This window comes from Pimephales promelas, chromosome 2, assembly GCF_988280905.1.
Source record: "Pimephales promelas chromosome 2, fPimPro1.hap1.1, whole genome shotgun sequence".
Lineage (NCBI taxonomy): Eukaryota > Metazoa > Chordata > Actinopteri > Cypriniformes > Leuciscidae > Pimephales > Pimephales promelas.
Genome location: NC_142770.1, coordinates 3,431,570 through 3,454,079, shown reverse-complemented (window position 1 = coordinate 3,454,079; position 22,510 = coordinate 3,431,570). Strand labels below are relative to the sequence as shown.

At 38.0% G+C, this 22,510-nt stretch overlaps 3 protein-coding genes across 6 annotated transcripts; 2 read left to right on the top strand and 1 right to left on the bottom strand.

The window, feature by feature from the left end:
- Positions 1–6,705: 6,705 nt before the first annotated feature.
- Positions 6,706–9,403, top strand: LOC120486624 (uncharacterized). Its single transcript, XM_089121722.1, has 4 exons — positions 6,706–6,914; positions 7,662–7,979; positions 8,351–8,638; positions 8,854–9,403. Exons 1-4 carry the CDS (start codon positions 6,845–6,847, stop codon positions 8,970–8,972), a joined length of 795 nt encoding a protein of 264 aa, XP_088977848.1. The 5' UTR covers positions 6,706–6,844; the 3' UTR covers positions 8,973–9,403.
- Positions 9,404–11,698: 2,295 nt separating this feature from the next.
- Positions 11,699–22,081, bottom strand: LOC148995710 (galactose-specific lectin nattectin-like). Of its 4 annotated transcripts, none has more exons than XM_089121676.1 (6): positions 21,938–22,081; positions 21,765–21,832; positions 21,450–21,577; positions 12,346–12,471; positions 12,125–12,233; positions 11,699–11,938 (listed from the first exon to the last, which is right to left on the bottom strand). In XM_089121676.1, the coding sequence occupies exons 2-6, from the start codon at positions 21,823–21,825 to the stop codon at positions 11,841–11,843; spliced, it is 522 nt and encodes a 173-aa protein (XP_088977802.1). In that variant the 5' UTR covers positions 21,826–21,832; positions 21,938–22,081; the 3' UTR covers positions 11,699–11,840. The 4 variants fall into 4 exon arrangements, with proteins under 4 accessions (XP_088977802.1, XP_088977804.1, XP_088977801.1 ...); XM_089121678.1 differs by having other exon boundaries at positions 21,450–21,532; XM_089121675.1 differs by having other exon boundaries at positions 21,958–22,081.
- Positions 14,805–20,190, top strand: LOC120469224 (uncharacterized). The gene is made up of 2 exons (XM_089120545.1): positions 14,805–19,671; positions 20,102–20,190. The coding sequence occupies exon 1, from the start codon at positions 14,805–14,807 to the stop codon at positions 19,362–19,364; it is 4,560 nt and encodes a 1,519-aa protein (XP_088976671.1). The 3' UTR covers positions 19,365–19,671; positions 20,102–20,190.
- Positions 22,082–22,510: the final 429 nt, after the last annotated feature.

Sequence of the window (22,510 nt, the reverse complement as noted above, 5' to 3'; positions counted from 1 at the left end):
TCGAAACACTTTGAATTTTCAATGTTGATCTCTTTCAACCCATGAATCGTAAGTCAGAAGCAATGAACAAGTGTCTGTGGGTTTTACCTGATCTCTGATCAGTTTTACACACATGTAGGCGTTTTAGTATAATTATCACTATTAGTATAAATAAAATGACTAATCACTCTAAAAAATGCTGGGTTGTTTCAACCCAATTTTGGGTAAAATATGGACATACCCAGCCATTGGGTTAATTTTTTTAATTACATTTTTAACCCAACATTTGGGTTTGTCCATATTTTACCCAAAATTGGGTTGAAACAACCCAGCATTTTTTAGAGTGATGGTAGTTAATAGTCTCTTACTGGCCTGTTTACTGGCCTAACCCTAACCCTAACCCTAGCTGAGCCATTCATAGAACAAACAAAACAAACCCTGACCATTTATAATACTAAAAAAACATATAGCCACTTAATAATCTTATTAGTTGATTAGATAATTGCATTAGAAAGATTTTACTTTAAATTAAAGCTGCAAGCAGCATTTATCGGTGTTCAGGTCTTTAAGGCATTTAAGCACAAAAGCATCAAAAGACATTAAGTTGTATGTAGCAGGCATGATTTATCATGATATACTACATTTCAGCTTGATATTACATAATTAACCATGTTCCAATATGATTTATCATAATTTACCATGTTAAAATATGATTTACTACAGTTTAGTTCACACACTCATTTTCAACTTCAGGATAATAGTCATTTTTACTAAATGTGGTTGTAAATGTTAAAAGATTGAATTGATAAAGTTATACTATGAATTATAGTTGAGTATTGTGAAAAAAAAATAATTTAAACAGCAGTGGGCAGTACAACACCACTCATTGGCCACCTATAATCCGATCCTCACGGAGCTTTGCGGAGGAACTTTGGTTGCTGTAGCGCCACCTATCCACCTATGCATGCACCTCGTACTCTGATAGCTTTGAGATATACAAATCCGATATACATCTTGTCCGTCTTGAGCCAGGGATTACAGTGGTGTAAAAACATTGAAGCTAAGTCAAACGGTCTTGGAGTTATGAGCAATTTAGTACTTTTGGTTGCTGTAGCGCCACCTATGGGCCAATCAGGCTCATACTCTGTTAGCTTCTCCACAATTTGAGGCCCTACCATCTGACAAAGTTTCAGAGCTCCAGCCCTTACGGTTTGGGCTGCACGATGCGTTTTAGGGGATTTTTTTTTTCTTTCTAGCAAATACAATAGGTTTTCAGCACTTCGTGCCTGAACACCTAATGAAAGATTTGCCTCGATCTGCCCATCACTAACATTAGGCTACCAATCAGAGAACGATCGCTACAGGACATCGGAGAACGCAGAATCGCAGATAACACTTTTCAGATCACTGTTGTTAACAGTAATATAATAAAATAATCTTACTTTACTTTGAGATGACCAAGATTGTGATGAATCCACAGCAGTCACAAACATGCAGAGATGACAGCTCACACAGACAAAGCAGGTATGCAGCTCAACTTACCAAACCTGCTTACTTTCATTTCCGGACTTGGTAAAATATAGGTAATCATGTCATGCTGGCGACTTGCAGTTGGGCGGACTCAGCGTGGGTGATAACAATCATGCAATGCGTGCTGCTTCTCAATATATCGCACGATATGGGCTATATGCACCAAAGAGGCGAAACTCTGATGCTTTTTGGTAACAGCCACTAGATGGCGCTTCAGTAGCGCTGCCGCCATATCCTGGACAACAGCACAGATAATAGTTTTTTGAGGTAGTTTTTTCTTGCATTAGTGAGTATTTCCATTGTATGCAACTTTACACTTTTACTACTATTATTAGTTACCAACTCCACTAGGCCTGAAATATATTTTGGACGTTTTAATCCCCTGGATCATGCAACAAACATGATGATCATTGATGCGCTATGTCCGTTATCCTATAACTAATTGCCACTTTGGTCATTGGCTGGGTTTTTATGTTTGTTTACAGGTCTTGCTTTAACGGTCATTAATATAAGATAGGCTATTACTGCAAAAAAAAAAAAAACAGTTTACTGTAAAGCTATTCTTTTGCTGTTATATACAGCAATAATAACAGTTATATGCAGATGCATTGGCTTTAATTTATATTTAAATGTATTTACTTTGATTATCCTAGTTATTTACAACAATATTTTGTACTCTTTTCCTCAAACTATCAAATTAGGCATTCCGTCCAGACTTACTTTTTTGTTCCTCGGGTTAAAAGGACAATTGGTAAGAGAGCATTTATGTTTAAAGCTCTATTAGACTGGAATAATTTACCTACAGGTATTGGATCCATTACTTCACTTCGGTTGTTTAAACAATCTTTATTACTTTATTTAAAAGTAGACTGCTCATGCTATTATTAAAACTGGTGTTGTAGCTTTGTGTATTGTTGTTGTGTATTGCTTATATGTATGTGTGTGCATATATGTATGTATATGTATGCATTGTTTTCTTTTTCTTTCTTTCTTTTTTTTCTTTCTTTTTTGTGTATTGTTGGTGTCTTGTTTGATGTATTGTAAATTGTAATTTTGTTATGTTTTTGTTAGTTCTAATTGTTTCACTGTAAGGACCCCCTCGAAAACGAGATGATGCATCTCAAGGGGTTAATCCTAATAAATTCTAATAATAATAATAATATATTTATCGTCAAACATTTACATTTTAGTACAACATGTATTTGCTGAATTAATTTATTTCATTGATTACTTATTTTTGTAAGTAACGTTATGTGTACCTCCCGGGAAACGGTCTAATGTTATTATAACTTTATGAACTGATATCACTTTATTTTTACCTATCACACTTAATGTGGAGAGTAATATAATGAATTAAATCCTTGAACTTCTCTGTCTCAAGTTAAAAGCCCGGTTAAGTAACTTCTTTTTAACTGCTATAAATTTAATTTATGCCAGAAACGCGCATGCGTCGTGGAAATCTAAGGAAGTCTCGTTTCTGGCCTACAAGGAAGAAAAGGAATAGTCAAAATCATTATTTTTGTTTGTTTTTTCGCACAAAAAGTATTATCGTCGCTTGATAAACATATAGTTGAGCCACGGTAGTCACTTGGGATATTTAAACATTTTCTTCATTGACTTTCTGGGCCGTCAAGAGGCAGTCCTTTAGGAGCCAATGTGGTAGTTATAGCCTACAGCTCTCAAATTTAATCAAAAATATCTTCATTTGTGTTACGAAGACGAACGAAGGTCTTACGGGGTTGGTACAGCATGGGGGTGAGACCCTTTCATGCATGAATTATGATAACCTCAGTCAGGATTTTTTTCCTTTGTGTTTTTATTGCCCTTAGGGCATGAAAAACAAGATTTGATTTGATTTTTTTTTTTAAACAAATTTTTCGAAGAGATTTTCAGATGTCCACTTGAGTGGACAGCATGCATTTATAGTTTAAACTGAAGAGATACTGTATTAAACATAATACAGTAATCAAACAGATAAATTATGTGTATTTAACAAACTAATCAATACAATTACATCAAATCATGTGAAAACTATAAAATATATGAAAAAATATATATAAATCCGAAATATTGCAAAGGCAATTGACCTGCAAGTTGCACTTCGTGTATCTTGGATATCAGAACATGATGATGTGATTCCATCAGAAATGTCTACAGCCTGTCAATGTACAATTGTGGAAACACTCAGATGCTCCCTCCAGTGTGCCAGAGTATGTCAATTTACCCTTATTAGCTGATAATTCTGATTATGTTAGAGATGGACACATTTCTAGCATAGCCCCTCTTCTGAGAAAACCCAGTGATACATTTTTTTTTAAATCTCATCTGAAATGAGCCGTGTTGGGCCAGGCATAACGCATTCAGATTATTTAGTTGATGTTACAAGTAAAGTAATGTGTTAGAGGTAACATGCATTACATAATCAGATTTGTTTTAATGTTTCGAGTAAAGTAATGTATTACAAATAATATGTATTACCTACTCAGATTACTTTTTGATCTAACAATTAATTACAAGTATTGTGCATTACGTAATCAGATTACATTTTGTTGTTACGAATAAAGAAACGCATTACAAGTAACATGCATTATATAATCAGATTACTTTTTGATCTAACAAGTAATGTACTACAAGTAACATGCATTATTTAATCAAATTACTTTTTGATCTAACAATGCATTACAAGTAACATGCATTACATAATCAGATTAATTTTGATCTAACAAGTAATGCATTACAAGTAACATGCATTGTGTAATCAGATTACTTTTTGATGTAACGAGTAAAGAAACATAGGTAAACAGATATTTTTTGATCTAAGAAGTAATGCATTATGTAATTAGATTACTTTTTGATGAAATGAGTGAGTATGAGTATGAGATTGAAAATGAGTAAAATGGATTACAAGTCACAAATTATGTAATTACATAACTTTTTTAGACGTCAATGAAAATTACATTCTAATAATACAACTACATTTATTTACCGTCAAAAAAAGTTACTGCAGATTAAGTATTTTCAAAAACAATATTCACAGTATAAGTATAAATTGTAGCTTAAATATAGCCATTGATGCATGAGGTCCACTATAGTGGACAGGTGATTTATCAGATTTTTCTCCCAATCTAAAATCAAAACTTGGAAAATTTTACTGTGATATGACTCATTAGATACTGCTTGATGCTGCAATATTTTTTTTACCTACAAGCGTTTCCTAGGATAGAAGGAATGGGTGGATATTCCGGAGCACCTTGGCATGTCTGACTGGCCATTGGCCATCTTGGTTTGGAGGGGGGGGAAAAAATCAAAACTCAATGGCTTATAACTTTGTTGCAATGCATAGGATGATGCACCAGGGTCCACCGAAGAGATTGATGTGCAACTTTCCCATCAAAACCCTTGCAAATTCAAGAAAATGCTTTTTAAATAGCTGTCCACTGTAGTGACCACTATGCATGAAAGGGTTAATGACTTAATTTTCATTTTTGGGTGAACTAACCCTTTAATCCTTCACCGGAAATAACGCCGTGCATAGAGCCCATTGTAATGCCTATCTAAATCAAGTAAAGCCAGTTCTTTGATTAGTAGTAAATCACCTTCACCTGCGTTCAGATAAAAGATATGATGCAGATATGAGTGTTAAATTAACACTCAAGAGTGTTAAAGTTAATGAGATAATTAAGTGATTAATTTAGTGATAACTGAGCATTATTGAAGACACCTATATAATAAGATCATAAGATCACATTCATTGTTTAACAACTTAAATCCACAACCAGATTAATATAAAAACACACTGTTCTGTCATTTTTTTTGCGTGATAAAAAAAACAAAAAACAAAAAACAATCATGTTTACTGAAATCACAGTGCAGAGCATTTACTGTTATAGTCTTTACAGAACAGATTAATAAAAATAAAAAATATTATACATATATTTCAAACACTTTATTCTATGATTATTTATTTATTTACTTACGTAACATTTTGATTCTGACATGTCTGTAAAAACACAAGATCGTCCAGAAGAACTGAACTTCATGCTGACTGTAGTAGTCCTGTAGGGGGCGCTAAACTCCATCCGTCATACAACACACACACAAACAGAAGAAGAAGAAGGAGTGTGTTGATGATGCGTCACGCGATGTCATGATATCTTATGAACTGAAAGTGGCTTCATTTAAAAGTATTGTTATTTAAAAATGTTAGTATACCTATCAATTAAATATTAAATAAAACAAAAATGACATGAATATAGGCAACACTATAAGCTCCGCCCCTCACGTCTGTCCTGTGTCGAGATATTTCGGGATATATTATTTCAGGATATATTGTAGCAGCTGGATACTACAGCCTGTGTCTGCTGGTCTGAAACTGCTGGTTCTGCAGTGGATATCTCAATAATACTGATATATGAGCTCCAAATGATGATTGACACTTGACAGCACTGAAGGAATAGGCTCCTCCCCCAACCTTTGGAACTCCATAACATGAGCCCTGCACAAACTTAAACTATTGTAATGAATTAGGAAGAAATTAATTGAGTAACTTCATCTGTGTGATGATGAATTTACACTCATTCACCCCCAAAATGCACATTTTCAGTTCATGCATTACTTGCATATATGTATTTGCTATAGAAAGCATGGAAATCCAGCTTCAGTGAGAAAGACAAATGTTCACAACTGATGTGCAAACAAGCTTGAGTGTGTCGGACTAGAACTAATTACAAGATCAAATTAAACTTTTAAAAAAACTATAGCCTATGCTATTTAAACAGACAAACAGCAGTTTTTTTCTAGCTCAGAGAATGAACACGATTCAGTGTGTGTGTGTGTGTGTGTGTGTGTGTGTGTGTGTGTGTGTGTGTGTGTGTGTGTGTGTGTGTGTGTGTGTGTGTGTGTGTGTGTCAAAGTGAAACTGCTGCGGTCTCGTTTAAGAGATGAAGATTGACCCGATGAGTGGAAAACCTGTGTGTGTTATTGTTAGGCACACTGATGTGTGTGTGTGTGTGTGTGTGTGTGTGTGTGTGTGTGTGTGTGTGTGTGTGTGTGTGTGTGTGTGTGTGTGTGTGTGTGTGTCAGTTTGTGGGTATAGAGAGTGTTTATTTCCTATTTCCTTTATATTCTAAGAAATACTGCACAAAAAAATAAAAGATGAATTCTGTAAACGTATAATCATTTTAATAACTGCCTGTTACAGAAAGTTATATTAAGTGAGTCTTGATAAATGCTGTATATTAAGAAAGTAATATCTAGTGTGTGTGGTCTCTTGTCCTGATGGGGGAGGGTCCACACACACACTATTATATCACACTTCTGTCATATTTTCATTATAATGTTGCAGTGCTCAATGAAAATGGTTCATGTCGGCGTTTTGTTCAGCGTGTGTTTGTGGCAACGGTTTGGTGAGTGATTTATATCTTTTTTTTTTTTTACTGATTTAGTTTGTGCTTTGCTTTCCATACAGGGTAATGGGCTATAGGCTATGCACGCATAAGTTCCGCATTTGACGCAAGGATGCTCGTCCATTTCCGGTTGTGTAGATTAAAGCGGAGGAAAACCGGAGAAAACGGGATTATGGCAGAGTCTTCAATATTTACTGTCCTCCCGTCTTTGAAACGAAACGTACATACGTTTAGATGTAATTTTATATATAGTTATGTTTATTTAATATAATTTTAAAAAGAAGCATAAACACAACGATGGGTGTCTGTTTTATCTGTTTTTGTGACTAACGTTTCATTAGTATAACCATGGAGTATAAAATTCAATATAAATTCTCGGTATTGCATTGGACTCTATGATCGGCGGAAGTTATCAAGCATCCCTAAGGCTTCACCGGAAATACCGCCGTGCATAGAGCCCATATGAGGGATTTACATTTGTTATTTCCTGATACTTACTTTAATTACTTTAAATTCAGGTCTTTCTTCACAGATCATCAAATTATACACAGATTCAATCAGAAACACACACTCTTCGTAGCCTATCTGAATATCCCTGTAAAATATTCAAAGCAAAGATACAACTAGTTCACGATCTTGAGGCAGATGTTCTTCTAAAATGTCATCTGTCTGGAGTAAACAAATGATTCAGAATCTCTAAATACAAAGGCAATGAGTTTTTCATGGTTAAATCTGTGTGTTCTCCAGAAGTGTTTGCAGTGAAGTCAGTGTCGGTGACGGAGGGAGATTCAGTCTCTCTAAACTCTGATCTCACTGAAATGATGGATGAAGATGTGATTTTGTGGAGGTTTGGTGATGAAAACACTTTAATTGCTAAAATCGATGTAATGGCCGACAGAATGACTGTATATGAAGATGTTCCTGATGGGAGATTCAGAGACAGACTGAAGCTGGACGATCAAACTGGATCTCTGACCATCACAAACACCACAACTGAACACACTGGAGTTTATACACTACTGATGACCAGAAATCTGAGCAAGAGTTTCAAGCTCACTGTCTATTGTGAGTTTAACTTTCGTTTTTTTAGTAATTTTAGTTTATATTTTAAATGGTTCTCAAACTGTGTAAAATTAACAATTCAGCTATAATTTTGAAGGATTATGCCAAATTCTCTCTTTTTTTAAATGACTGTATTTCTATAGTATTTTTTTCTGTTTCTTAAATTACATACAAATAGAAAAATAATCGTGATAATAATTCATGAAATCACAACTAGATGGTACAGAGCCCATGAAGGGACATGGTAGGATAAAACAAATATGAGATGGAAGGAAAAATAATAAGTACATAATGCAGTTTTAGTTTTAAGGAAAGTAAAATAATAATAGTAGATGATCTTAGTAGGGATAATGATTTATTCTAATATTTCTCAGCTCGTCTGCCTGTTCCTGTCATCATCAGTAACTCTTCACGATGTTCATCATCATGTTCAGTGGTGTGTTCATCATCAGTGTTGAGTGTGTGTGATGTGACTCTGTCCTGGTACGCAGGAATGAGTGTATTGTCCAGCATCAGTGTGTGTGATCTCAGCATCAGTCTCTCTCTACCTCTGGAGGTGGAATATCAGGATAAAAACACCTACAGCTGTGTGCTGAACAATCCCATCAGCAACCAGACCACACATCTGGACATCAACACACTCTGCAGACACACATGTGCAGGTACACCACCACTCATCATATTTATTTATTTATTTTTCATAAATTGAAAGTTCCTGTTGAATCACACTTTGTATGCCCTAAATACATCTCCCATAGTTTTATTTTTGCTTTCAACATCCCTGTTTTTACCATATTTATGTGATTGTGCAGTTTGGAGTTCCTGAAACAGACTAATGTCTGCTCACTAAAATCACTATTTATCATTGTTTGTTTAGAAGTTCACAGCTGTGGTTCTATTGAAGCTGTGATCCGATTGGTCCTCTCTGCTGTGGTGGGCGTGGCTACTGTCATTCTTCTGGTTTATGACATCAGATCCACAAGAGGAGGAGACTAATGGAAGATCAGGTGAAGAATCAACAGCGGTGACCCTAAAAAAATGTCTTATGAATGACTATTTTCAATAATTAAATAATTTCAATTGAGATGTTTACTACTGTGTATTATGCTGACTCCCAGAGTGCACATCGACATGAATACATTAAGCAATTACTTTGTCTTACAATTTTACAATAATAATTTACAATAATTTGTTGTCTTGTATCAGTAGCACAACCAAGACAGAATTTTGTTTTATTGAAATTAATTAAAATTTACTCACTTAAAAATATTGGGTTAAAAATAATCCAGCGTTTTTTAGTGTACACCATTTGTTCTGTTTTGCATACTGACATCAACATTCTGGTTTGAAACAAATCATTTGCAAAGGTTTTGTATCTTCACGACTGTCAGTTGCCATATATGCAACAATATTAATAAAGAGTCATTTCTGAATAATCCTCCAATTTATTTTTAAACCGAATTCTGTTTCATATTTTTCATAATGTAAATTGCCGTAAATCTGGAAAAATGTAATTTCCTGAGTAGGACACTAGGTGGCGCTTAGTAGAATACAATTACATGGTGCGTACTCATCCCTCTAGTGGTCAAATGCTGCTGTTACAGTTTCATTTGTTTATAGTTTTTCATCATCTGCTTTGTTTGCCTTCCACTTCCAGTACACGACGCAGAGAAAGGTAATGAAGTCGCTGATGAACCTATGTTTAAGATACAGAAGCATAAGTTGGAAAAGTTGCATGTTGTAGCTATATTTCCACTTGTTTTAGTCTTGATGAGATCACCTGTTGTCACTAGCTAGCTAATCTCGCTTCAGTCTCAGCCTGTTTGTAACCGTCTTCCCATTCATTCATTCATTCATGCGTGCTTTGTGTGGAATTGTTGCGTGGTTGAACATGTAAGTTCCTCTTCTGGTTTGTTTAGTTAAAGTGATTGTGTTGATATGTTTCATTGAATTCTGGTTATGTAGCCTATATTTTCTCTTTGGTGTTAGGCCTATACATTTTGATTTGTTACTCAGTTGATTTCAGATGTGCAAATGTGTGTAATCTATTAATAGTTTCTATGTAGTTTAGGAACCAAGAGTTACCACATACGAAATGTCTACTCATACTTGTGAAGCACAATAGAGTGCCGAAGCGATGACGTCACTTTGTAGGACAACTCGGAAGCTAGCGGCGCATGGGTTCCCTCGATCGAAAAGCAATGCATTTTCCCCATAGACTTTTGGAAAATCGCAAAAAACACGTTTTGTCTAGCAAGATAATCTTTACAAGTTAATTCAAAATTTATACATTTTGAAGCCTATATAAAGATTTAAAAAACACATTCAGACACAATAAAGTTTAAAAAACATAAGCAGGTTATAACTGTGTGTTCTATGTCATAGATCGAAATGACTTAGGTTTTAGGTTAAACATTTATATTTAGATTTAACATTTATATTTAGATTTAGCATTTATATTTAACACTTATATTTAGATTTAACATTTACATTTAGATTTAATATTTGTATTTATATTTAACATTTAGATTTAGATTTAATATTTAGATTTAACTATTTAAAATATCTCTAAGTTGACAAATATGGATGTAAATGTGCTAAAAAGTGACCGTCAAAAATTCATACCACCCAGACAGCAAACTGACATTGAATCAACGTGGAAACAACGTCTCTCATGACATTGAAACGACGTTGATTTTGCTCATCGAATTAACGTTGAACCAACGTCAGACGCGTCATTCTTCAAAGCTAAATGAAAATCAAAAATTGGTTTGCTTTCATAACGTTGAAACAACGCGTTGATTTCAAGTTGATTTTCCGTTAGTTTTGAAAGAATGACGCGTCTGACGTTGGTTCAACGTTAATTCGATGAGCAAAATAATGTCAGATCAACGTTGTTTCGATGTCATATTTCCACGTTGATTCAATGTCAGTTTGCTATCTGGGCAGTTTTTTAAAGTCCCCGTGAACCGGAAGTTGCAAACGATTTTTCTCAAGTGCTGTGACGTATTTCCAAGTGAAACGGAATATTGAACAGAGGGCAGGGTTTTACTCTAGCGCTCCTCCTCTCCATCTCTCGCTCATAGCAAACTAACGGTTTGAGGGGAGTGGTTAAGCGTTTCCCCACCCAAACTGTGAAACCTACGTCATCAGAAAAAGAAAACGTTCCAGACCGGAAGTAACTTTTCAGATTTTGATTAAAGATTACTAAGGTAAAACATTTTTTAAATATATATTTACTTGCACGGATTAATTGTTCACCACAAGACTAGTAATATGCGCTAACAAAGTAAATAGGTTCAATTTTGATTTCACGGGGACTTTAAACATAGTTTGGAGCTAAATGTGACAAAATGTTGTTGTTATTTTCAGCGTGAGCCGCTTCACAAACGGCGCCCCATAATCTAGGAGGCTCATAATTATATGCCCGTGGGCCATCGTAAGCATGTTCGTCAACATCGGAGAACTCGGTTTCGTCGTTCGCATCCAGTAACCTGAGCCTGAACTTGAACAGACTCCCTCGCCGATCGTCACTTCCGGTTAGTGCTTCATAGAAGCGACATTATTAATGGCTAAATATATTACTCCAGTTCTAGTTGTTTTATCATCAACATACACTATGCTATATAGGGGTGTCCAACCTGCATGTTCCTCTAATAACCATAATAACCAGATTCAAACCTTTGCTACACATTAAACTTATATTTTTACATACATGAATTTGATTGACAATTAGCTTTTTTCAATGCTTTTATTAATTTGAGGAGTGTTTCAGACAAGATATTGAAAACAGATTAAAGTTTAGAAGAGATTTGATTTCAGAATAACATTTTTTTTAAAGATAATATAAGAAAGATAGTTCAATCAAAGTAACTGTGGATCAGCAAGACAGTCTGACAGGTCCTTAACACAGATATAGGATAATGAGTGTGAACAGGGCTCATTGTTCCAGCAACGGTCAGCTGTGGAATAATGAAACAAGTTATTTTGATGATTATAGTGTTGTTAGAATCAAAATAAAATTTAATATTTAACTTGAAGCACTTTGTGAAATCTAAATTGAGTCATTTCGTGTTACTTTATGATGTAAAATTGTAGGATTGTAAATTATAACTAAAAGTATTTAAAAAATCAGACTGCAGTCTTACAGGTAAAGTTGATCTCCAAACAGTTCTCGGGACGCTGAATGCTGGGTTCTCCAGAGCACCAGTGGGTATACAAAAACACAGATCCATCACTCCACAACCAGTGTCCTACCTAAAGAGTGAAGAGAGGGAATAAAAGAGTGCACTATTTGAAAACTTCATTAGAAACTTTGCCTTTACTGTTTAAAGCAGAAATAGTAGTTTAAAAACACAATTGAACTTACTTGTACAGCATCATTTGCACCAATCCAAGTACGTGTGGAAGGAGAAGGCAACAGACTCAGCAGGAATTTATTTTCCAGTTTATTATGCACAGATGCGAGATTCGCACCAAGACTCTGACAGTTTCTCTAAAGAGACAGAATTTTTATTTTCAACACAAAATCATTTTTTTTTAACATAAAGCAAAAGTGACGACATTTTAGACATTTGCAAACATGGTCTTTTGCTCAGTAACATTGTTTGCTCAGTTTTCTGTACTATTTAATTGCAGAAAAAAATTGCATTCCCACTTTATAGTGTCTTTAAATACAGTGTAAAAAATATTGTTGGTGTAACTTAAAGTAAGTAACCTTGTAGAAGAGGAGGTTAGTGGCGCCATCTGCTGGAAGGCTTTATTATCCATTCAGCAAATACACCAACAAGCGACATAGTGATCATGCTCCGATCACGTTGTCATGCCCCGATCATGCTGACGGGCAGCCAATCAAACCACAGCATTGGTCAGGTGACCGTGTGCAGAACTTTTAGTTTCGTTTTGCTTCATCATTAAGAGATGGTTCGCGTGTTGTTTCCTTCCTAATTCCTGCTTGAGTCGTGTGCGTTAATGACTAGAAGTAAGTGTTTATTTATCTTATATATATATCGCTGTTGTTGCTGCTGATCAAGACTAGCCTCTGAGTTGTTTATATGATAAAATGAATCACGTAAGACCCGCGGCTCTGCCCAATCGAACTTTCGTAGAAACAGAAGTGCCTAAACCGAATACATTTATTTTGAATAGTGTAATGTTAACCTGTTCAGGCCATTGTGGCATATGGCCCAATAGAAATGTTAGATTATTATGTGCATGATGAATCTGTCAAATGTACACTCAATGTATATTGATCTATGCAGAGGCATGTATAGCTAGGTTCATGAATCTAATAAGTATAATGATGCACACTATCTATGTTTATTGTATTATAGTGCTTTGTGCTTTACATATGTTATGTTATTCTAGACTCATGTGATTTACGCAAGTTATTTCTTCTTTCCTTTGTTTAGACCACACAAATATAAACGCAAGCACCTAAGTTACCACTCAATCCAATGTAACCAGTGAACTTGATGGACATTAAAGTAATTTAAATGGATTTCTGTCTCCGTGTCCTTACCGACACACCATGGCGATGGCCAAGTATACCTAAGAACCAGTCCACCTTCAATACAAAATTGGTCCTTCGAGCCGGAGCCGGGTCATTACCATGGCAACCCCAGAGTCGGCGATGTCAAAGTCTGCCCCTGCCTCATCCCGACGTCCAAAAAGAGCAATTCAGAGGCCTGTCTACCTAGATGACTATGTGGTTGACTATGCTGAGAACCCGTCAGGACAGGCTGTTAGACCTAAAGAGAAGGTAATGGTGACTTCAACTCCCATCTCATCTCACCACCCATTTGGAATAGCTGGATCTTCTGAGGATTTTATGCTGCAAATAATGGAAATTAACAGACAACAGAGCGAGACAGCTAGGCGTCAAACAGAACTCTTGGAGAAAGTCCTGCTACACAGCACTCCTCAAGCATCTACTCACTCCTCACAAGCATCATCCCGACATCAGACACCTAGAGCCCAGATCCTGAAATCAGTGGAGAAGGGACAGTTGAAATCCGATGTTAGCCCTGATGATGTCTGCTCAAACCGTCATTCTTGGCCACAGCCTGCCAAACCCCAAACCCCTTTCTTTGAGGAGCTTTCACAAGTATTGAGGAAAACACAAATCAGGGACACTCATTTCCAGTCACCACCTCCTGTGAGCAGAGAGAGTACCCTTTCGGCACACCAGTACGCCTCGCCATATTGCAGTTCTCGGTCAGACCCAACCAGAACCCGAGTGTACAACAGAGAAGAGCCCTGGATGAAACCATTGCCTCCTCACCCTGAACAGAGACTGAGTCGGACAACCCAGCTTCCATTTTATCAAGTATCAGCCCCAGAGACCTTTCCAGTACATAGTCAGTTTGCTTCAGAGTCTGAGCCAATGCCAAAAACTGTGTACCCAGCTACAACATCTCAGCTTAGAGCTGAGGCTGTACCCTACACCCCCCATCCCTTATCATCATACTGGGTTCCAACAGTAGAAGGCCCAACCTTCCCAGATTTCATTAAAGAAGACCGAGCCCAGTACGTGGAACTTAGAATTGCTCTGGACAACCTGCTTCATCCACAATTATCAGAGCATTATAAGTACTCAATCCTTCTTAAGCATGTGAAGGTGCCGAATGGTCACAGGTTAGTGTTAGCACATGCAGAGTCAGTCACGCCTTACACTAACGCCCTGCAAGCCCTTGACAGAAGGTATGGTCGTCCCTACCAGTTCGTACTGAAGGAAATAGAGACTTTAGAGAGCCTGCCACCTATCCGTGCTGGTGATGAGAGCAGGCATTCGACGACTTTTCCCTCAGAGTTCAAGCAATAGTCGGCATGCTCAAAGCCCTAAAGGAGGACGGGATTGAAGAACTGCACAGTGGGTCAAATGTGAAACGTCTTCTGAATCGTCTTCCTCGTTCACAACAAACTCAATTCAGGAGGCATCACCTTAAGAGAAATCCAGATAAGTCTAAGTTCTCCCTCCTCGAGTTTGCAGATTGGCTGCAGCTAGAAGCTAACTGTATGGAATTTGACCCAACTGATGAGATAAGAACCACAAAACGAGATCAACGGGTAGTAATTCGGGGACAAAACAAACATACCACCATACTTCATGGCGGGGAACAAAGACAAGTTACAGAAACAGTAACCAAACCCAAGGCAGTTCATCCCAAAGTACCCACCAAGCCCAAAGCCATCTGTCCGTACTGTAGTGCAGAACATTACCTTAGCCAATGTACCACATTCACAGCATTAACCAAAGAGCAAATGGTTGGCTGGATCAAAGACAATAAACGGTGCTGGAAATGTGCACGCTCCCACATGGCCAAAGATTGTGACCTGAAGAGGCCTTGCCACCTTTGCCAAGCCAAACACCTCTCCATACTCCACAACATTAACCAAAGGAAGGATGAGGTTACCAGTGAGAGCAATAGCCTGTACAACTCCACCACAGAAACTTTATTCTTGGACCAACCTCGATGTGGCGGGAAAGTGTTTCTGAAAGTAGTGAAAGTTACCATCCATCACCAGCACAAAACTTTAGAAACATTTGCTGTGCTTGATGATGGATCAGAGCGCACCATTTTGCTCGCCACAGCTGCACAACACCTCGGCTTAAAGGGTAGACCAGAGCAATTGAATTTACGGACAGTGCATCAAGACATCAGGACATTGCATGGTACTTCGGTGAACTTTAGTTTATCCACCCCGAATAACCCAAGAGAAAAGTTCAACATTGAAGGGGCCTTTACAGCAGATGAATTTGGGCTAGCAGAATACAACTACCCCGTGAATACCCTGCAGGATAGGTACAGACACCTCAGAGGCATACCAATACCACCTCTGGTCAAAGCTTGTCCCCTACTGCTTATCGGTTCAGATCATACTGAGCTCATAACCCCAATTGAGCCAGTGCGATTGGGCCCACCTGGTGGCCCAGCCGCTGTCAGAACCCGTCTCGGCTGGACCTTGCAGGGCCCCTCCAAACATCTTCAGGATCAACTCCCAGTCTCGCAGTGTCTGTTCACGTCTAATTGTTCACCTTCTGCAGAATTGTTTCATCAAGTTGAAAGGTTATGGCAGATGGACACCCTTCCTTATCGCAGTGAAAAGACGGTGATCAGGTCACAACAAGACCAAGAAGCACTGAACATGCTGGAGACACAAACAGTGCGAGTGGAAGTAGATGGAATTGAACGATACGCCACTCCACTTTTGAGAGTTAAAACAATGCCTCTGTTACATGCTCCAAAGGATGCTGTGATGGGCCACCTCCGTAACACTGAACGTCGGTTAGCCAAGGACCTGACATTAGCTAACAAGTATCAAGAAGAGATCCAAAGACTGGAGAAAGCTGGCTACGCCACTAAAATACCACCTCAAAAGGCAGCCCAGTCAACCGAATCATGGTATCTGCCACACCATATTGTGACCCACAATGGGAAACATAGAGTGGTATTCAACTGCTCGTACACCTTCAATGGGGACAATTTAAACAAGCAGTTATTACCCGGACCTACACTGGGCCCCTCTCTTCTTGGAGTGTTAATCCGCTTTAGAGAACATCGAGTAGCAATCAGTGGAGACATAAAGGGGATGTTCCACCAGATTCGCTTGCTCCCCAAAGACAAACCCCTTCTAAGGTTCTTGTGGCGGGACCTAAAGCCTGGGATCCCACCGGATGTGTACGAGTGGCAGGTCCTTCCATTTGGAACAACCTGTAGCCCCTGTTGTGCGACATTTGCAGTGCAGCGACACGTTTTCACCCATTGCCAGCAGGGTGATAAAATACGACAATCAGTTGAACGCTGCTTTTATGTTGACAACTGTTTACAGAGCACCGCATCCTCAGTTGAAGCCCGTGAGATAATCGATGGACTAAGGTCCCTACTGGCTTCAGGTGGGTTTGAAATCCGCCAATGGGCAAGCAATGAGGCCTCAGTGATTAACCATCTCCCCAAAGAGGCTAGATCAGAAAACACAGAGTTGTGGATTTCCCGCAGTCAATCAGACCCTCAAGAAATGACCCTGGGATTAAACTGGCATTGCGTACCAGACACCCTACATTACCGCCATCGTCCTTTATCCTACCATGAGGTAACGATGAGAAACATATACCGGGTCCTCGCCAGCCAGTACGACCCCTTGGGTTACATGATACCTTTCACAACTAGAGCCAAAATTCTAGTAAGACAATTGTGGGAGAAAGAACGAGAATGGGATGACCCCCTCCTTCCTTCTGAGCTGCTGCAGGCCTGGCAAAAATGGGAAGCAGAACTGGAACACCTACCACTCATCATTATACCCCGGTGTTATGTGTCAGCCACACTAGATGTCCCAGAGGTGGAACGAGAACTTCACATCTTCTGTGACGCCTCTGAGGCAGCCTATGGGTCAGTAGCATACCTCCGTACTGAACACCAAGGTCAAGTTGAGCTGGCATTCGTCCATGCCAGATCCAGAGTATCTCCAAAAAGGCAACAATCCATACCTAGGCTTGAACTATGCGCCGCCCTTACTGGAGCACAGCTGGCCAAGCTACTTCATAATGAGCTCTCACTGGAAATCGGGAGCACATTCTTGTGGAGTGACTCAACAACAGTACTCACCTGGCTGAAATCGGAGTCCTGCAGATTCAAAGTTTTTGTAGGAACCAGAGTAACGGAGATACAGGAACTTACTGAAGGTCACTGTTGGCGGTATGTGGATTCAGAAAGGAATGCTGCAGATGACATTACACGTGGCAGAACCTTGCTTGAACTAACCCAACCCAATCGATGGTGTAAGGGGCCAGACTTCCTTTACCAACCACCTGAATCATGGCCAGAAAGTCCTGCCATTGGACTGAATGAGGACTCTTCTGAGCTTCGTAAAGCAAAGTTTTGTGGCCTCACTGCAACCTGCGACGATCCTGTAACACCACTGCCAGATGCGACTCAGTTCTCAACCTTTGAGGAACTCCTGGAAGCTACCTCTAGATCCATGCATGAGGCGGCGGGAAAAACAGGTGACCCAGGAACATCGGAGTACCAGCAAGCCGAAACAAACCTATTAAGGAGAGCCCAATTAGACAGTTTCCCAACAGAATATCAAGCTCTTACAACTGGTAAGCCAATCCCTTCATCTAGTCGTTTGCTCACATTGTCACCAGAGTTAGACGAAACGACTGCACTCATCCGGGTAGGAGGACGACTACGTCAAGTTACCCACTTAAGTTACAATACTGTACATCCCATAGTCTTGGACCCAAAACATCCTATAACTCGCCTCCTCATTAAGCAATTCGACACCAAACTCTGTCATCCCGGTCCAGAAAGGGTATTTGCAGAAATGCGAAGATATTACTGGATCCTCAGAGGGAGAGAAGCAATAAAGCGCCATCAACATTCCTGCGTTGAATGCCAAAGATGGAGAGCCAAACCTAATATTCCAAAGATGGCAGAACTTCCTCCCGCCAGAGTCCGCCTGCTGAAACCGGCCTTCTTTTCTACAGGGGTAGATTGTTTTGGCCCATTTCAGGTAAAACGAGGAAGGAGCAATGAAAAGAGGTGGGGAATCATTTTTAAGTGCATGACCACCCGCTGTGTCCACTTAGATCTACTTAGTAACATGGATACAGACTCCTTTTTGATGGCTCTTAGGCGCATGGTTGCTCGACGTGGAACTCCCTCCGAAATCCTAGCGGATCAAGGCACTAATTTTCGAGGAGGTGATAAAGAGCTACAGTCAAGTTTCAAGTCCATGAGCCCACATCTCCAAACCCAATTAGCGAAGCAAAGGATACAGTTCCGGTATAACCCCCCAAACGCCCCACATTTCGGAGGTATGTGGGAGCGCGAGATCCGTTCAGTTAAAACTGCCCTACATACCGTAGTAGGATCTCAGATCCTTATAGAGGAAGTCCTCCGAACATTCCTTATTGAAGTTGAGGGTATACTCAATGCAAAACCACTGGGGTATGTCTCTTCCGATGTAGCGGATCCAGATCCGGTGACCCCGAACTACCTGTTGATGGGGCGGCCAGATGCCTCGTTACCACAGGTGATTTACCCAGAATCCGAAATTCTTAGTCGGAGAAGATGGCGGCACTCACAAATATTGGCAGATCAGTTTTGGACAAGCTTTATCAAGAATTACTTACCCACGCTGCAAACACGTCAAAAATGGATGAGTGAATGCAGCAACCTCACACCTGGGACTGTCGTTATGGTAGTAGACCACCAACTTCCTCGTGCTATGTGGCCTGTCGGCGAGGTAATAACCACATATCCCGGATCGGATGGCCGGGTCCGTTCTGCGGAGATCAAGGTAAAGAACAAGCACTACCATCGACCAGTGTCTCGTCTCATCACACTACCTGCTATCCCAGATGATGACCCTAAACCAGACTAACAAAGGAAATGGAAAGTACATTTGCCAAGCAAATGTAGGGGCGGCTGTAGAAGAGGAGGTTAGTGGCGCCATCTGCTGGAAGGCTTTATTATCCATTCAGCAAATACACCAACAAGCGACATAGTGATCATGCTCCGATCACGTTGTCATGCCCCGATCATGCTGACGGGCAGCCAATCAAACCACAGCATTGGTCAGGTGACCGTGTGCAGAACTTTTAGTTTCGTTTTGCTTCATCATTAAGAGATGGTTCGCGTGTTGTTTCCTTCCTAATTCCTGCTTGAGTCGTGTGCGTTAATGACTAGAAGTAAGTGTTTATTTATCTTATATATATATCGCTGTTGTTGCTGCTGATCAAGACTAGCCTCTGAGTTGTTTATATGATAAAATGAATCACGTAAGACCCGCGGCTCTGCCCAATCGAACTTTCGTAGAAACAGAAGTGCCTAAACCGAATACATTTATTTTGAATAGTGTAATGTTAACCTGTTCAGGCCATTGTGGCATATGGCCCAATAGAAATGTTAGATTATTATGTGCATGATGAATCTGTCAAATGTACACTCAATGTATATTGATCTATGCAGAGGCATGTATAGCTAGGTTCATGAATCTAATAAGTATAATGATGCACACTATCTATGTTTATTGTATTATAGTGCTTTGTGCTTTACATATGTTATGTTATTCTAGACTCATGTGATTTACGCAAGTTATTTCTTCTTTCCTTTGTTTAGACCACACAAATATAAACGCAAGCACCTAAGTTACCACTCAATCCAATGTAACCAGTGAACTTGATGGACATTAAAGTAATTTAAATGGATTTCTGTCTCCGTGTCCTTACCGACACACCATGGCGATGGCCAAGTATACCTAAGAACCAGTCCACCTTCAATACAAACCTGGTTGCCTTAATTTTAAGTTGATTGAACTGGAAAAAGTGAGTTAATACGGTGAAGGAGAATGATTTAATCACCAGAAACTCAAAATTATATGTTATCTGAACTAAATAAATTATTTAAGTTGATATGACAAAAGAAAAAATGTTGTGATTACTGCACTGTAAAAAAATATTGTTTGTATAACTTAAAGTTGTAACCTGGTTGCCTTAATTTTAAGTTCATTGAACTGGAAAAAGTGAGTTAATACAATGAAGGAGATTAATTTAACCATCAGAAACTCAAAATAATAAGTCATCTCAACTAAATAAATGATTATAAAGTTGATTTGACAAAAGAAAATATGTTGTGGTAACAAATCTTGAAAATAATTTTTTTACAGTGTAATATCACTGAAAACAATGGCTTGTCTTGATAAAATCCTCGTAACAATTTGCACTAACACATTTTAAGTAACTTTTTCTGAGACTGCTCTGTACAACTAACCTGTTATTATCAAGTAAACTCTACTCACTATTGCACTTAAAATTTGTTTGACATTGAAGTAATTAATTAAACATTACTTCATAATATTTAACTTATTTAATTTCACATATATTAAATACAAGTAATTAAGTAACATCTACTTGACTAACCACAAATTAAATTTTTAAGACGATATAACACCGAATTAAAACGCACGTTTAAAATGTATGCTTAGAAACATCTAAATAAATAATACAATAGATATTGAATGGATTACATACTGTATCTATATAATAAAAGTATAGCACCTGAACACGTCAAAACTACACAATACACAATGACTTTAACATTCAATAGATCGTTTTTGAGTGATTGTGTTATTTTGAAAACAAATCATTACTAAATCTAACAAAAGCAGTGGAAAACAGTGAAAAATCAACCTTATTTATTATTGGAACAAGGATTATAAAAGTTGAGTGGGTTTTACTTAATTTTATATTCTTGATATTTACATGCTTGAATAATATATAATTTACTTTACATTTTTTCTAAATGTTAATTACTAAATTACATGAGTTTTATTCTGTAGTATTTACTTCACCAGACAATCATTTTTAAATGAATTACTTGACAATACATCTATTGTGTTCATAGATTATAGATGTTAGTTAAAGACACCTAATTTAAAGTGTGACTAAATCGTTTTGTAACACATTACCTGTGCTGTGATCCAGTTAGTCGGATGAGAAATGAACTTATAGCATCGGAGTCCATATTGCGTCCATGTGGCGGGGCATCTGTCTAAATCAATTGCACCCAGTCTATTATCATTTCTTGTAACATTCACTGCAAATAATGTTTTACTTTTTATTTATGCAGCTTATTTTATGTTTTTATGATTATGTGCTGAAAATGTACTTTATATACACGGTAAACCCCTCATTAATCATGCAAATATTAGTCACTGGAATATTCTACATTTTCAAGATGTTTTTAAATAGAAAGGGTTTTTACAAATAAATGTGTTGGTTACCTTCTGTATTCCCCATGGAGAAGATCATGAAGAGAAGCAGACAGCTTATTAGCATTGCCATGATGAACCTGAAATGAATAAGCAGGAAAAGTTAAATGTCTGCCTGCACACTGAGATCCTCAATGCATTTAAACACAAAAACACTTCAGGAACAACATCAATGCAGAACTCACTTTGGTTTTTAAATCCTTACCTTCAGAGTCTCAGAGGAAGATTTGGTGAAGAACCAGAGCCGGTGTTACACCATAAGATTATCATATCTGTTGAATGAAGGTGGGCCATATTTATACACATAGTATCCGGCAATAACACCCGGGTATCCTGGAGAAAGATCAAACCATTTCTGGCATATTAGTTAGATTTATAGCAACAAATAAGAGAGGTCAACAATTAATGAGAGGTCAAATGTAGACTCCAGTACACTGTAAAACAATTTGGAGTAGGATTTACTTGAAAAAACCTTGCTAAACGATCTCACTCAGAAAATGCTAGTAAATTTACAAAGATTTGCCAAGTAAAAACCTAAACATATTTATCAGTAGCTTTAATTAGAAATCTTTAAGTTAAATTTACTTGGAATGTGGAATTAAGTAAACTTTACAAAAAATAAGTAATTTTAACTCGGCTTGTAAAAGGTTGATTAATATCGATTTCCTTTGCCTTTGTATTACATTTCACTAAAACAATTATCTTGAATTTTATTAGTCATTTATAGTATGTTCTTTACTTAGATCATCTAAGTAATT